We start from the raw sequence: 13,911 nt of genomic DNA, 5'->3' as shown, positions 1-13,911 counted from the left end.
CAGATGGTGGGCGTGGTGTATTCATAAGAGTACGAACTGACGTCACGGGAAAGAGTGGCAGCTTGGGGGTGGCGGTGGTGATGGTGTGTGTGTGTGTGTGTGGGGGGGGGGGGGGGTGGCGGAAAAAATAAAAACACATAAAGAATAATAAAAATAAATAAATAAATAATACTGATTCCAAACAAAGCGGCTTAGCCTGTAAAGGAAGGACAGGAGAGGGTAGGGAGGGAGAACCGGAGGAGGAGTGGGGAGACAGGAAGATATAACGGAGGGGGGGAGTGTGCAATGTGCAGTTGACTACACAGAGAGAGGGAGAAGGCGAGAGAGAGAGAGAGCGAGAGAGAGAGAGAGAGAGAGAGAGAGAGCAGCCCGCCGGCCCATTGAGGAAAGATGGCTACAGTCACTGCAAACGGAGTGCAGCAAGAGAATGGATTCAGCACCACGAACAGCGCCGGCAGGATGAACGGGCTTACCATCGGCCAGAACACCATTCCAATGAAGGACCACGACGCCATCAAGCTTTTCATCGGGCAGATTCCCAGAAACCTGGAGGAAAAAGACCTGAAACCCCTGTTTGAGGAATTCGGAAAGATATACGAACTCACTGTTCTGAAAGACAGGTTTACGGGAATGCATAAAGGTTGGTTGTTTTGACTACTTTTATGATGCTTTAGGGATTGAGAAAAGATTTACGCAAAGTAGTGACAAAGAACGTCCCGGCTCAGTTCTGGGGCAGAGGGCATGAAAAGTGTGTTAATTTGCAGATGTTTGGGACAGTGTGGGAGCCCCGTAGTGGCTTCGAAAGCACACACGCACACGCAGAGGCACACACTCAAATACGTCTGAGGCGTGAGAGGGGGAACACGTGGAAGTGAACGGCTTGGAAGTGCAGGGTTAATTGTTACCGCTACCAGACAATCCACGTGAATACTACAGCTGAAAATGCCTTTGTGTGTTTACATTTACTATCATGTGCTCAGCATCCCCGTTAAGGCCAGTTAAGGGGGCGGGACACGGGACAGGCAGCTGTGCAGGCGCATAAATTCCATTTTAAAAAATCCATCACATTTGCTGTATATTATCAGCGAGAAGTAAATACTTTCTGGAAAGCTGAAAATGTAAGCCATTACAAGACAATCAAAATCGGCGATTAACGTGGTGCTGACAAGCTGATTTGACCTTTCAGCGGGCTGATATGTTTTCTACTTTTCGGACGTCATTAGCTGTGGAAAATACTACTTACATGGCAACTGTATTGTAACGGAGCTTCGTGGGCGGGTTGCAGTCAGGAAGTACAAAGCAGGATGATAGTAGAGGCTCGGCTCCAGCACACATTGCATTCTCGCTTGCTCTTTTCACCCCCGAACCCTTATTGTCCAAAACGAGCGGGATCTGTGTACACTTAGTAATTAGTCAGACACGTAACGGATAATCACGGATCGATCGGTTCTAATTACAGTGATAGTAATGAATGCCAGTGTGCAATTTGGCTTTGTATTTCTAGACAAGCTTAAATTATTTTTTTCTTCTTTTTTAAGTCCACAATTCAAAGTTTAAGTCTTGTTCAACTTATTGCTTCCTGTACTGTTGCTATAAAATTTTGTCATTAACTTAATGTGATTGCAACAATTTCAAAACATTTTATTAAAATTTTAATTTTGATCATTATCATATATTTAAAGTCTTTTATTATACATTATTTTCTCAGTTAGTAATCTATTTAAGAAGCTACAATAAAAAATGTATAACTTTTTATCTTTATTGTGAGACTACTTGCACTACTGCTACTACTATTACTATTATTGTTATTATTGTTCATATTACGTACTTATTAAGTTTATTTGGTAGTATTTCAGATTAGTATTACTTATATAAATATAACCAGAAATCAGTTTATCTTTAAGTTAAAGAGCACTGTATTGAGAAACAATCTATCTATCTATCTATCTATCTATCTATCTATCTATCTATCTATCTATCTATCTATCTATCTATCTATATGTATATATATATATATATATATATATATATATATATATATATATATATATATATATATTAGTTTTCGATTATGCTTTAATTATCTCTTTCTCATACACAGATGCGCACACACATGCACGTGTGCACACAGACAGACACTTGCACTGAGACAGCACACAGCAAATAACACACATTCACATATTCACCACTGGTGCTGAATTCACATGCAATTCACTCTCAAAAAATAATTCACCAGGCGGGCAAATTATGTATGATATGTAATTCAGTGGCAGTAGTTCATGATCTTATTGATTAGACTAGTCAGGCGCTCTAGTGGGAGAAATGAGCGAAGGCTCACCATTACTTTCTTGTGTGTGCAGCCCTGAGGATCTCCATGCACCACCTGTTTCTCCAGCCATCAGCTGCTGGTGGTCAACCTGCTTCTTGTCTTTCTGTTTTTCCTCTTTGGAGCCTGATGATCGATTAAAACAATATTTCTGATATCCGTGTTGTTTACGCCTGTCCTCATCCATCCCTGAATGTCAACACTCTGGAGGATAGTTGCCTCGGGAAGGATAATCCTGTTCCAAAGCTGTATGCCTGTTCAAATCATCCTCCACCAAGGCCACTCTGATGTTCGCATTATGCCCACTTCATCCCGCGTGACATTCAAAGTCACTTTGGGAGCACAGGCGTGCGCTTTTAATAAGATTTTACCAATGCATTATATGGATGAGTTTTTCTTATTGGCCACTCATCTAAACCATGCTCATGTGCCCTGCTATGCCAATGTGTGACATCTCTAGACTGAAGCAAGAAAGTACAAGAGTGAGAAAATGGGATTAGTGACATTAACAAAACAAAGTAGATATAGTGTAAAATCAGTTGTGTCACTCAAGGAGAAAAGAGTAAACTACAAACAGACTGATCATTCTGACACTGGAAGCTTTTGTAGGGGAACCGAAGGTAAAATGAATTACTTAACTTTGAAAGAAGGGCTACAAGTTTTCCAAGACAAAGTGTCCTATAAACAACACAGTGAACAAGACATGTTTAACTTAAGTCTGTCATAAATTAAGTTCCATGTTTTAAATGAATTGAATTATAAATTAATTGTTATGTATCAAATAAAAAAATAGGTTAAAAAACAAAACAAAACAACAACAACAACAAAAAAGAATTTGAAATTAAAATTATAGAAAGAAAGAAAAACAGTCTTACTGCAATTATTCCATTTTTTACCTGCCAAAATAAAAGGTGACATGCGATTGATCCAAACACCATCACATTGATATTATATATTTTATATGTACTGTTGTACAGTATGTCTAGTTGATCTTTTCTGTATTTAAAACATTTAAAACAAGTTAGGAGTCATGCAAGGAGTAATACATGCACAAAGAATAATCACCTTATTCTACAGCTCTGGTAAGCTCTGTGGATCCCTGTAAAAGATTTTAGGATTGACTCTTTTATTTTTGGGGGGGGGTTTCAAATTTACTGTTTTGCATCACTGTTGCTGTTGTCCTCATGTTGATTTTGACTGAAGTGGGCAGTTTTTTTTTTGTTTTTTTTTTAACGTTTTTTTTAAAGTAGAATCATTTTGAAAATGCAACGCTAATAAGTTCCCATTTATCAGCCTCAGAGAAAAATAAGATCAAATGAAAGCTAATGCTCTTAGTCTGCTGCATAGATCTATAAACAAAACAAAACAAACAAACCAACAAAACTGTTATCAAGTGATACCAAGAGTCTCAAATCAACTTAAAGTCAAATAATATGTCTTATCCTGTTCACAGGTTTGTTTTTCACTGCTGACAGTGTCGGATAAATAAGTAACTAAATAAATAAATGCAGGTTTAATGAAGGTCTCTAAACAGTGCAATGCAGTTTGGTGGTCTAGCAGTGCAAATTCTGTAATATAACGTATTTGTCCAAAACACTGACTGGCCAAAATACGTCTAGTATGTAAGTTTTATAAGTATGGACTCATCTGGGATGTCATTTGAGAAATAATTGGTAGATGTTAGACTCACATGAATCCCAGACTCACTGCTATCCAGTAGAAATCCCTGAGGTAATCTTTATCTACTACAGTCCACAATAGATAGTTTTATTTATGCCTGTTGATTGTCTGCTGATATAGATGGTATTAATCAATATAGATAAGTGTTGTTGCTGTGTAACCATTGTCAACGCTGTAGCTTGAGTCGTTTACTTGGCTCTATACAATATAATATTTTGCTGTAATCTTTAGTGCACAGTATGTGCACTCAGTTACCACTTTAGAGAACATCGAGCTTAGGCTAATGTGACATAATACAATACTCATGCAACAGTTTTATCTGCATAGTTTCAATATTCAATTTTTGTTTTGTGTTCATTTTGAAGACTGCAGTTGGGGCATTGAATTTAATTTAATAATTCAACAATTCCTTTATTTATTTAATGCGGAGACATGTTGATATTATTTTGACCACCCTGTTTCAATCTGTGCAGCTAAGCTAAATTAAAACAAACAAACGCTTTTTTTATTGAATTAAATACAGTTTAACAACAACAAACTTAAACTGCAAGAAGTATTATAAAGTTGAAGCAACACCTACTTGTGCCTAATAAGGCAGCTGCGTGCATATTACACAGGGGTTTATAAAGCAGCTTACAGGCTTTGTTCACAACAATGCACAACATGCCAATGTATATTGGCAGTCTTTTATGTCAGAGGCCCGGAAGGCTCTCAATATTGTAACATCATCAGAAATTCAATCAACTTTCTTTTTTCCCCACAACATAAACATTTTTCACAGCACGGTATCAGAGAACCAGAGGATGTTATAAAAACTCTGCCTCCATGATACCTGAAAACATTATTATTATTTTTGCAATATGCAATACATTTAATTTGACTTTTAGTTTGAAATTCCTCTTCATGTCTAATTCGTGGGTGAGAAAGATTTGACTTGTTACAGATATATGATGCATATAACTGTTGGCGTCAATCAGTAAAACATGCCTAATGGATGATTTGCAGCACTGCCTTTTTTCACAGCTCGAGGCCCATGACAAAAAAATTGCACCATAATTATGGATTTAAGAACTGATCAAAATATGTCAGATTAGCTCATGACTAATTCATGTGGATTGCACTGCAACAACTTGAACAGATGTTATGTGCTTTCTTACTTTGAGCGTTTAGGGTATCTCCAGGGACTTAAATATCCTGGTAGTTTTGTGATTTCCTGTACAGTTGGGTAGAGGAGTGTAACCGAATGGTTAGTCTGTTCAGAGAACATTTTTTTTCATCTCCTAACAGATAATTATATCCAGCCTTACAGCTGCTAGAGACTGTTGCCTTTAATGCCGATTTGATAGTTTGTGTGTCGTCAGGGAGCTGTATACAGTGCGTGGGATGACTTGACACTATTTGCGGGCATGGTGATTGCCAGTGTGTAGTGCAGCCAGGTCGTGCTGTTTAACATCCATCATTTCGCTGAGCACTACATTATCATAATACTTAGTGTCAGTGCCAGAATGCATGCATTGTTCAGACATGCTGAATGTTAGTGGGGGGCAAATCTTTTGCTTGAGTAGCGTTATTTATCAATCCGTCTCTGATGCTGAGAGGAGAGACTCTGAGGTGCACCACACAGCCAGGAAGAAGAGATACAAAGAGTTGTTAAATATCCTCATCCATTTTCCTCTCCTCGGTAGGTCCATGCAGTGAAATTGGCTATAAATAGCTTGCCAAATTGACATAAAAAAGCTTTTTAGGCGTTGAAATAACCAAAAGTAAACTACAATGGGGCAGTAATATCTAATTGCACAATACTCCTAGAGTTCAAGAAATCCTTTTCAGCTCAGAGACAGATTGGTGGCTTTGTGTCAATTAAGTCCTTCAGACTTCTAGTAATGGCCACTGAGTTACCGAGCCATACACGTATGGGATTTTATCTACAGTAGGAGTGTTGTAGAGCAAGTGTTGGACAGTGATAGACAGTTTGTGTAAGCTGAGTGACAGGTAAAGCTTAAGTCTACAGATGACCTCTTTGATCATTAGAAAAGGGGCTGTGTGTGAACCAGACAGCTAACGGCTCTGAAGAGCCAGCTCTGAATGCAGATGGATGGAACAACGGAAAGATGGAAAAATGCTCTCCAGGTAACAGTATGTTTAACACAGACACAGGAAGTGGATGAATCCTCACATCATATTTGTCTCAGTACTCACCAGAGGGTCAGGCTGTCACATTCGGCAGCATTCAGTTGTTTCACTATATTATTTTATTTAATTTTTTTGCACTGAGATCTTGTTGGGAATTAATTTGCATTCTTTTTCCAGTTTAATGAACATTGCTGGATGAGACATATGTGAGGAGCAAATTGCTGATGATTCATAAATTCACAGCTAATGAATTGAAAATTTATACAAATTTGTTCTGGAGTTATTTCAATTACAGGTACCTGATGCCTTAAAAAAAAAATCACAATTCACTCTTATGCCTCAATGCATGCAGTTGTTCACACATACTAATTTCCATTTAAAACAAATTGTTAGAAAAAAGCATTACAGGGGGAAAAGTTCTTTAAGTAATTACCCAAAACGTGCCTTGCAAAAGAAAAGACTCATTTCATATTCTCTGCTTTCTCTTTGATCCACTTTTCAGGGTTTACTTTTCCATTTGCCTTAAATACAATCGGTTGAACTTTTGTCCCTAACTGAAAATGTAGTGTGGTAAATTGTGTTTGATTACCCAACTATTATTTTCACCCCACTTAACCTGCTCATCACAGAAAGTCACAAGTTCTTTTGCTGAACCATCGCCAGTGCTTACCCTTAATCTTTGAACATTGTACATGTTCTCATATTCTTTTTCACATTAAATCCCAGTAAGTTACTGCATTTTCCCAACTGCTGGTCATTATTTAGTTAAGTCAAACTTCTAATGTGTTAATTTAAATGTTAGTGGATGTACTTGATAAAACAGAAACATCTTAAACATGACAAAAAAAAACCCAACATGATGCACAGAGCAATTGTGCTTTATCTGTTTTTTAATAACATGTAGTATACATTACTGCCAAATCCTTAAACCTTGCTCTGTTTTCTTACATAATTCAAAACAACATGTATTCATTTGGTGTAAATGTGATGTTTTTTGTAATATTTTGCATATATGTAATAAATTTGCGCCTTCTGCTGCATATTCAGTAAAAGTGGTTTGTTCTTCATGTCATTTTACATCATTGAATATAATACCAACGGGCGGTGATATTTATATGTAATCCCATGCCAATTACCTACTTTAGATTTTTAAGATGACAGGCCTAACCTGCTACCAGCTGTTGCATCATTGTTACCTCCTCTCCATCATTCATGTTCTCCAAGCAGAATGCTCATCTGTTCCACAACTGGATTTCCCACTCACTGAATCCTTTGGGCTACAGATGTTCCCTGAGCCAACATTGTTGGGTATAAAGCTTTCCCAAAGTCTTGCAGATATTCAACAGCTGTCAGGAATCTGAGACAGATACATATTTTGAATGGATATTAAAGGCTACACTGCATAAGAAGCCCACTTTAATATTGTAGTGGGTCAGGGCTGTTCGGGGTTCTGTTTGTACAGTTATGTTTTGTTTATGTTGCCATAGTGACAGGTGACGCCCTCTCGCTGCGACGGTGTGTCCTTCCGGGGTCAGAGGGCGCCCTGTGTTGTTGTTGTTGTTGTTGTTGTTGCCGCGCTGAGCAGTTAGCTAGCGGCAGTGTTCTTCTGCAAATGTGAATAAACGGCTGTGCTCCCTGGCTAGCTCACGGGAAGCAAGACCAAACGATACCTCCGTCTCCTCCTTGTCTGAGCTCGCCACATTGGTGTCAGAAGTGGGATAGCTCACCCTCGCCGTAATGGAGAGAGACATTCAGAGGCTGGAGCAAGCCGTCGAGGAGAACATTCCCCGCTTGGGAAACTGGCGATGGAAGAGAGAGGATGTGAGCGGCCATGTAAGTCCCCCGACGGGTCCCGATGGTGCGAGCGCACCGCGGCGGCGGCCCGTCGCGACAGATGCTAGGGTAATGCTTCATGGGCTACCTCTGTCGACCCACACGCCGAGCCCCCAACCGCGAGCAGTTATGCCTACCACGCCAGTTAAAGTACCGAAATACAACGGGCTAACCCCGTTAGAGCCCTACCTCTCACAAGTGCGGCTAGCCGCCAGACATAGTGGCTGGAGCGAAGAGGAGACTGCTACACACCTAGCACTAGCATTAGAGGGAGATGCACTGCAGATACTCCTTGACCTAGCCCCGGCAGAGCAGCATGAGCTCCAGGTCCTCACCGCGGCACTCGAGAGGCGATTCGGGCAGCGGCACTCCACTGATCAGAGCAGAGAGCAGCTAACCAACCGGAGCCGTCGACCAGGGGAGAGCCTGGGCACCTTTGCAGCAGACGTGTTGCTGTATGCTCGTCGTGGCTACCCGGAGTTTCCAGCAGCGGCCCGTGAGGAGCTTAGCCTGCATGCTTTTCTGCGAGGACTTTTCCCAGAGCGACTACGCCAACACGTCCGCCTGGCCATGCCTCAGACCCTCCGTGAGGCGCTCCTTGAGGCTGAAAGGGCCGAGCCGGTGCTCACCTCGCGACCTAACCAGCAGGTGCCCCCCCCAAACTACCCCCAAATCAGAGCCGCAGACTGCGACGGGGAGGGGGAGGTCGCCGAGATGTCCCAGCTGCAACCCTCGGTGCCCCGGAGGCGTCCTCGTCGACCAACCGACCGCTGCTACCGGTGCGATGAGCCTGGCCACGTGGCGCGTGACTGCCCAGCACCAGCCCCGAAGACCGGAACTACGCAGCCTCAGGGAAACGAGGAGGGAGCGGTGTAGCGAGGGGACCACCGCTCCAGCTTCCTGCCCCCCTCCAAGGACGATGCACAGTGGTGGGCCGAGTTGGGCACCTCAAGGGACTCCACCTGAGCTGCTGTGTTGAGGACCAGCCATGCCAGGCCCTGGTGGACACGGGGTCTACCATTTCCCTGATACGACCTGGCATCCTCCCTGAAACATCCGGGCCACTGGTGAAGGGTTGGTTGCCCACAGACACCCAGCTGATGACAGTGACGGGGGAGAAAACTGTTATGCGGGGGAAGAAACCGTTGCGGATCCGAGTGAAGGATCTAGAGCTGGTGCACGACTTCTGGCTCGCCGACATTCAAGACCAGTGCATCATTGGCCTGGATCTGCTGAGCCGCTGGGGGGCCTGCGTCGACACCGCAAAGCTGGCTATCACTCTTGGCGCAGAGACTTTTGCTCTCCAGCGCGGCCAAAAGCAGGGAGCGGGGACCAGACGAGACAGGCGTCGGGCAGCTGCCGCTCAGCAGATTTCGGATGCCGGTGGCTCCGGGTCATCTCCACTCGCCTCAGCCTCAGCCTCTCAGCCTCTCAGCCTGACAAACCTCCTTCGACCGAGACCATCGAGGCTGTTGATGACCTTTGGCAGCGCAGCACCGTAGGCCTCAACGTCGACCAGCGCCAGCGGTTGAGGTGCCTCCTGGACGAGAATGTGGACATCTTTGCCGCCAGTGACAAAGACTGCAGGCAGACGAGTCTGGTCCAGCACACCATCGACACCGGCTCTGCTCAGCCCATCTGTCTGCGCCCACACCGGCTGCCCCTCTCGAAACGGCAGGTAGCGGAAGAGAAGATCCGTGAGATGGCTGCGGCTGGGGTGATCGAGCCGTCCAATAGTCCATGGGCGGCACCCGTGGTTCTGGTGGGGAAGAAGGATGGCAGCCCGAGGTTCTGCGTGGACTTTCGCCGTCTCAATGCAGTCACCAAGAAGGACTCGTACCCGCTGCCGCGGATCGGCGAGGCCCTAGATTACGTTACCGGCTCCAGTTGGTTCAGCTCCCTCGACCTACGCAGTGGTTACTGGCAGGTGGAGCTAGCCCCCGACGCAAGGCCTAAGACTGCATTCACCATTGGACAGGGGCTGTGGCAGTTCAGGGTCATGCCATTTGGGCTCTGCAATGCGCCAGCGACGTTTGAGAGGCTGATGGAGAGGGTGCTCGTGGATATCCCTCGTAGCCGCTGCGTTGTGTACCTGGATGACCTGTTGGTGCACGGTGGGGACTTCGACAGTGCACTGTCTCACCTGAGCGAGGTCTTGAGTGCCATCCGACGAGCTGGGCTGCGGCTCAACCCCGCGAAATGCCGCCTGTTGGCGAGAGAGACCACGTTCTTGGGCCATGTGATCAGCGCTCGAGGTGTCGCCACTGACCCCGCAAAAGTGGCTGCGGTCTGGGACTGGCCGACTCCCTCGAACGTCCAAGAACTGCGGAGCTTCCTGGGCCTAGCCTCCTACTATCGTCGGTTCATCAAAGGGTTCGCGACAATGGCCAGCCCCCTCCACCGCCTGACTGACAAGGGACAGCTGTTTGGCTGGGGGGATGCCTGTGCTGCGGCTTTTGAACAGCTGAAGGAGGCCCTCACCAGAGCCCCAGTCCTGGCCTACCCCGACGCCCGGCAACCTTTCATTGTGGACACTGATGCTAGCAATGTAGGGGTCGGGGCGGTCCTTTCCAGCAGGACGAGGCTGGAGAACGGGTGGTGGCGTACTTCAGTCGTGCCTTGGGGCGAGCCGAGAGGAACTACTGCGTGACCCGGCGGGAGCTGCTGGCCGTAGTGCTAGCGGTGCGGCACTTCCAGCCATATCTGCACGGCTGCCGGTTCCTCCTGCGCACTGACCATGCATCTCTGACTTGGCTCCTGAACTTCAAACACCCAGAAGGGCAGGTGGCCCGCTGGCTGGAGGTCCTTCAGGGCTATGACTTCGAGATCCAGCATCGGCCAGGTCGACAGCATGGCAACGCTGATGCCCTCTCCAGACGGCCCTGCGTAGCCGTCGAGTGCCGCTACTGCCTGCGACAGGAACAGCGGGCCCAGGAGGTGCTGGGGGTGGCTACTGCTCAGGCCACAGCCGGCGGAGGGGGGTGGCTCCCATTGACAACGCAGCAGCTGAAGCGGGAGCAGGAGGCCGACGCGACGTTGGTTCAGGTGGGGGCCTGGCTGGAGGCGGCGCAACGCCCCGCCTGGACGGGGGTGTCGGGACAGGAGCCCGAGGTGAAGGCCTACTACTCCCAGCACAACAATCTGGAGACCCACGACGGCCTCCTGTACCGGAGAGGGCGGGCCCCCGGTCAGGGCAGAGATCTCCTGCAGCTGTTGGTGCCTCGGTCGCTGCGGTCGCAGGTGCTTGAGCTGGTCCATGGCTCGGTGGGGGCAGGACACTATGGGAACGCCAAAACTCTCCGCCGCCTCAGGGGACGGTTCTACTGGCCTGGCTGTCGACGGGATGTGGAACTCCATGTGCACTGCTGTGACACCTGCACGGCACAGAAGGGCCCAACTCAACGCTCCACTGCCCCCCTTCAGCAGTACCTGGTGGGGGCCCCAATGGAAAGAGTGGGAGTGGACGTCCTAGGGCCATTCCCCGTCACAGAGTCAGGGAACCGGTATGTGTTGGTGGCTATGGACTATTTCACGAAGTGGCCAGAGGCCTACGCGGTGCCGGACCAGAGCGCATCGACGACGGCCGAGAAGCTGGTGGAGGAGATGTTCACCCGTTTTGGGGTCCCGGCTGAGCTCCACAGTGACCAGGGGCGTAACTTTGAATCGAAGGTCTTCGGGGAGATCTGCCGGCGACTGGGGGTGGAGAAGACGAGAACCACACCGCTCCACCCACAAAGCGATGGCTTGGTTGAGCGCTTCAACCGCACGCTGGCCACCCAGCTCGCCATTCTCACCAGCCGCCACCAGCGAGAATGGGACCGACATCTGCCCCTGGTCCTTTGGTCGTATTGGACTGCGGTGCAGGAGTCCAGCCAGTGCACACCTGCCGCTCTGATGTTTGGACGGGAGCTCCGGACGCCTGTGGATCTGGTGTTCGGGTCCCCCCCCGAGCCGGAGATTGATGGTGGGCCAGAGATGGACTACTACAGGAGGCTCAGGGAGCGGCTGCAGGTGGTTCATGTCTATACCCGCCAGGCCCAGGCCAGCGCCGGAGTACGACAGAAAAGAGCCTACGACACCAAGTGCCGAGGGGGGGTTTTCATGCCTGGAGACAAGGTTTGGGTGTACTACCCGGTTCGCAAGAGAGGAGTGTCCCCCAAACTCTGCAGTCACTGGCAAGGGCCGGCAGAGGTCGTGGAGCGGCTAACAGACGTGGTGTACCGTATCCGCATGCCGGGCCCGGGGCGCATGGTGGTGTTGCACCGGGACAGGCTCTTACCGTACCGACCGCTCGCTCCAGCAGACGCCGGAGCAGGGGATGATGGTGGCACCCCATGTTCTGACCCAAGTGACTTTTCCCCCGCCGGTCGTGACCGGCCGGTGCGCCAAAAGAAGGCACCTGGACATTTGCAGGACTTTGTGTGGGGTAATGGGGTCGTCGGGGACGACTGACCCCTTAGGTGGGGGCTATGTAGTGGGTCAGGGCTGTTCGGGGTTCTGTTTGTACAGTTATGTTTTGTTTATGTTGCCATAGTGACAGGTGACGCCCTCTCGCTGCGACGGTGTGTCCTTCCGGGGTCAGAGGGCGCCCTGTGTTGTTGTTGTTGTTGTTGCCGCGCTGAGCAGTTAGCTAGCGGCAGTGTTCTTCTGCAAATGTGAATAAACGGCTGTGCTCCCTGGCTAGCTCACGGGAAGCAAGACCAAACGATACCTCCGTCTCCTCCTTGTCTGAGCTCGCCACAATATGTTATTTAAACTAACAGTATCAAATGCATTTTTTTCTAAAGGTACCTGCATGACAAAGTAGCATTACTACTAGGGGTGCAACGATACTCATATCGATATTGAACCGTTCGATACAGTGCTTTCGGTTCGGTATGCATATGTATCGAACAATACAACATTTTTTATTTATTTTATCAACTTTTCTTCTGACGATGCTGTCTGTGTTGAGAGCTCAGTGGATCTGCGTCCGCCTAGGCTGCACTGTGGAGTGCAGATCCACTGAGCGCAGCGCAAGCTAGCAAGACAGAAGCTAAGCTCGTTGCAACATGGCAAATGCCTCAATGCTACCCGAAATTGAACCTCCCCCACCCTAATTCAGATCTGGCGTTTGGAACTATCTTGGTTTTCATGTGAAGTATGACCCTGAAGGTAAGCGCGTCATGGACAAAAGTAAAACAGTATGTCGGATGTGCCACGCAATGCTCAATTACATTGGTGGGAACTAGTGCGTTAGCACAGTTAGCTTGTTAACGTGTTGACGCCGTCCAGCCCCACGCACGGGCGATTGGTGGTAACTCGTTAACGGAGATTTGCCGCGTTATGGCGTTAATGTCATTTTAACGAGATTAACGCTGACAGCACTAGTGGGAACACAACGAATATGACTGCACATTTACGCCGACATCATCCTAGTGCAAAGACAAGTGGAAGCAGACAAAAACAACAAGGACGCATGCTACAAACTTTACCCGAGTCATTTAGACAGCCATTAGCACATGATTCTCCTTATGGGGACCTGATATGTTTAATATGCTGCTGAGAGTATACCCCAGAAGAAGCGTATAGTATAGCTTTTATTTTGGAAAGAGCCATTTCTCTGTAATAAACTCTCTTTTCCAAAGACGAGTGATTTCTCGATCAGATTGATTTATTTTTTTTATTTTGTTGTTTCAGCAACGTTAAATTTAAAAACTGTACTTTTGAGTTAAAATATATATTTATAATTTTAATAAATGATAAATTAAAAAGGCATGAACATTTTTTGTATTGAAAAAATATCGAACCGTGTCACCAAAGTATCAAACCGAACCGTGAATTTTGTGTATCGTTGCACCCCTAATTACTACAGGTGTACTAGTAAAGTTCCACATTTTAAATTTTATTTCAGTAAAGCAACAACAATATAATATAATTACACAATTACTTAAACAATA

General features: G+C 46.7%; 1 protein-coding gene across 12 annotated transcripts in view; it reads left to right on the top strand.

The window, feature by feature from the left end:
- The first annotated feature begins 280 nt into the window (after positions 1-280).
- Positions 281-13,911, top strand: part of celf6 (CUGBP Elav-like family member 6) — a 158,407-nt gene continuing 144,776 nt past the window's right edge. For 8 of the 12 annotated variants that reach the window (XR_014800309.1, XM_084929573.1, XM_084929565.1 and 5 more), the window contains exon 1: positions 282-640. Coding sequence is in view for 11 of the 12 variants with exons in the window: in XM_084929573.1 (XP_084785699.1) it covers positions 391-640 (250 nt within the window). In the remaining variant the exon portion in view is untranslated. Of the gene's footprint in view, positions 641-13,911 lie in introns of all 12 variants that reach the window. The other 4 variants (XM_084929549.1, XM_084929557.1, XM_084929532.1 and 1 more) reach the window with 2 other exon arrangements.

The sequence above is a fragment of the Perissodus microlepis genome, chromosome 1 (genome assembly GCF_051167445.1).
Source record: "Perissodus microlepis isolate ML-2025 ecotype Zambia chromosome 1, ASM5116744v1, whole genome shotgun sequence".
NCBI lineage: Eukaryota > Metazoa > Chordata > Actinopteri > Cichliformes > Cichlidae > Perissodus > Perissodus microlepis.
Note: the sequence above shows the minus strand (reverse complement) of the source record. Positions and strands in the feature narration are given on the sequence as shown.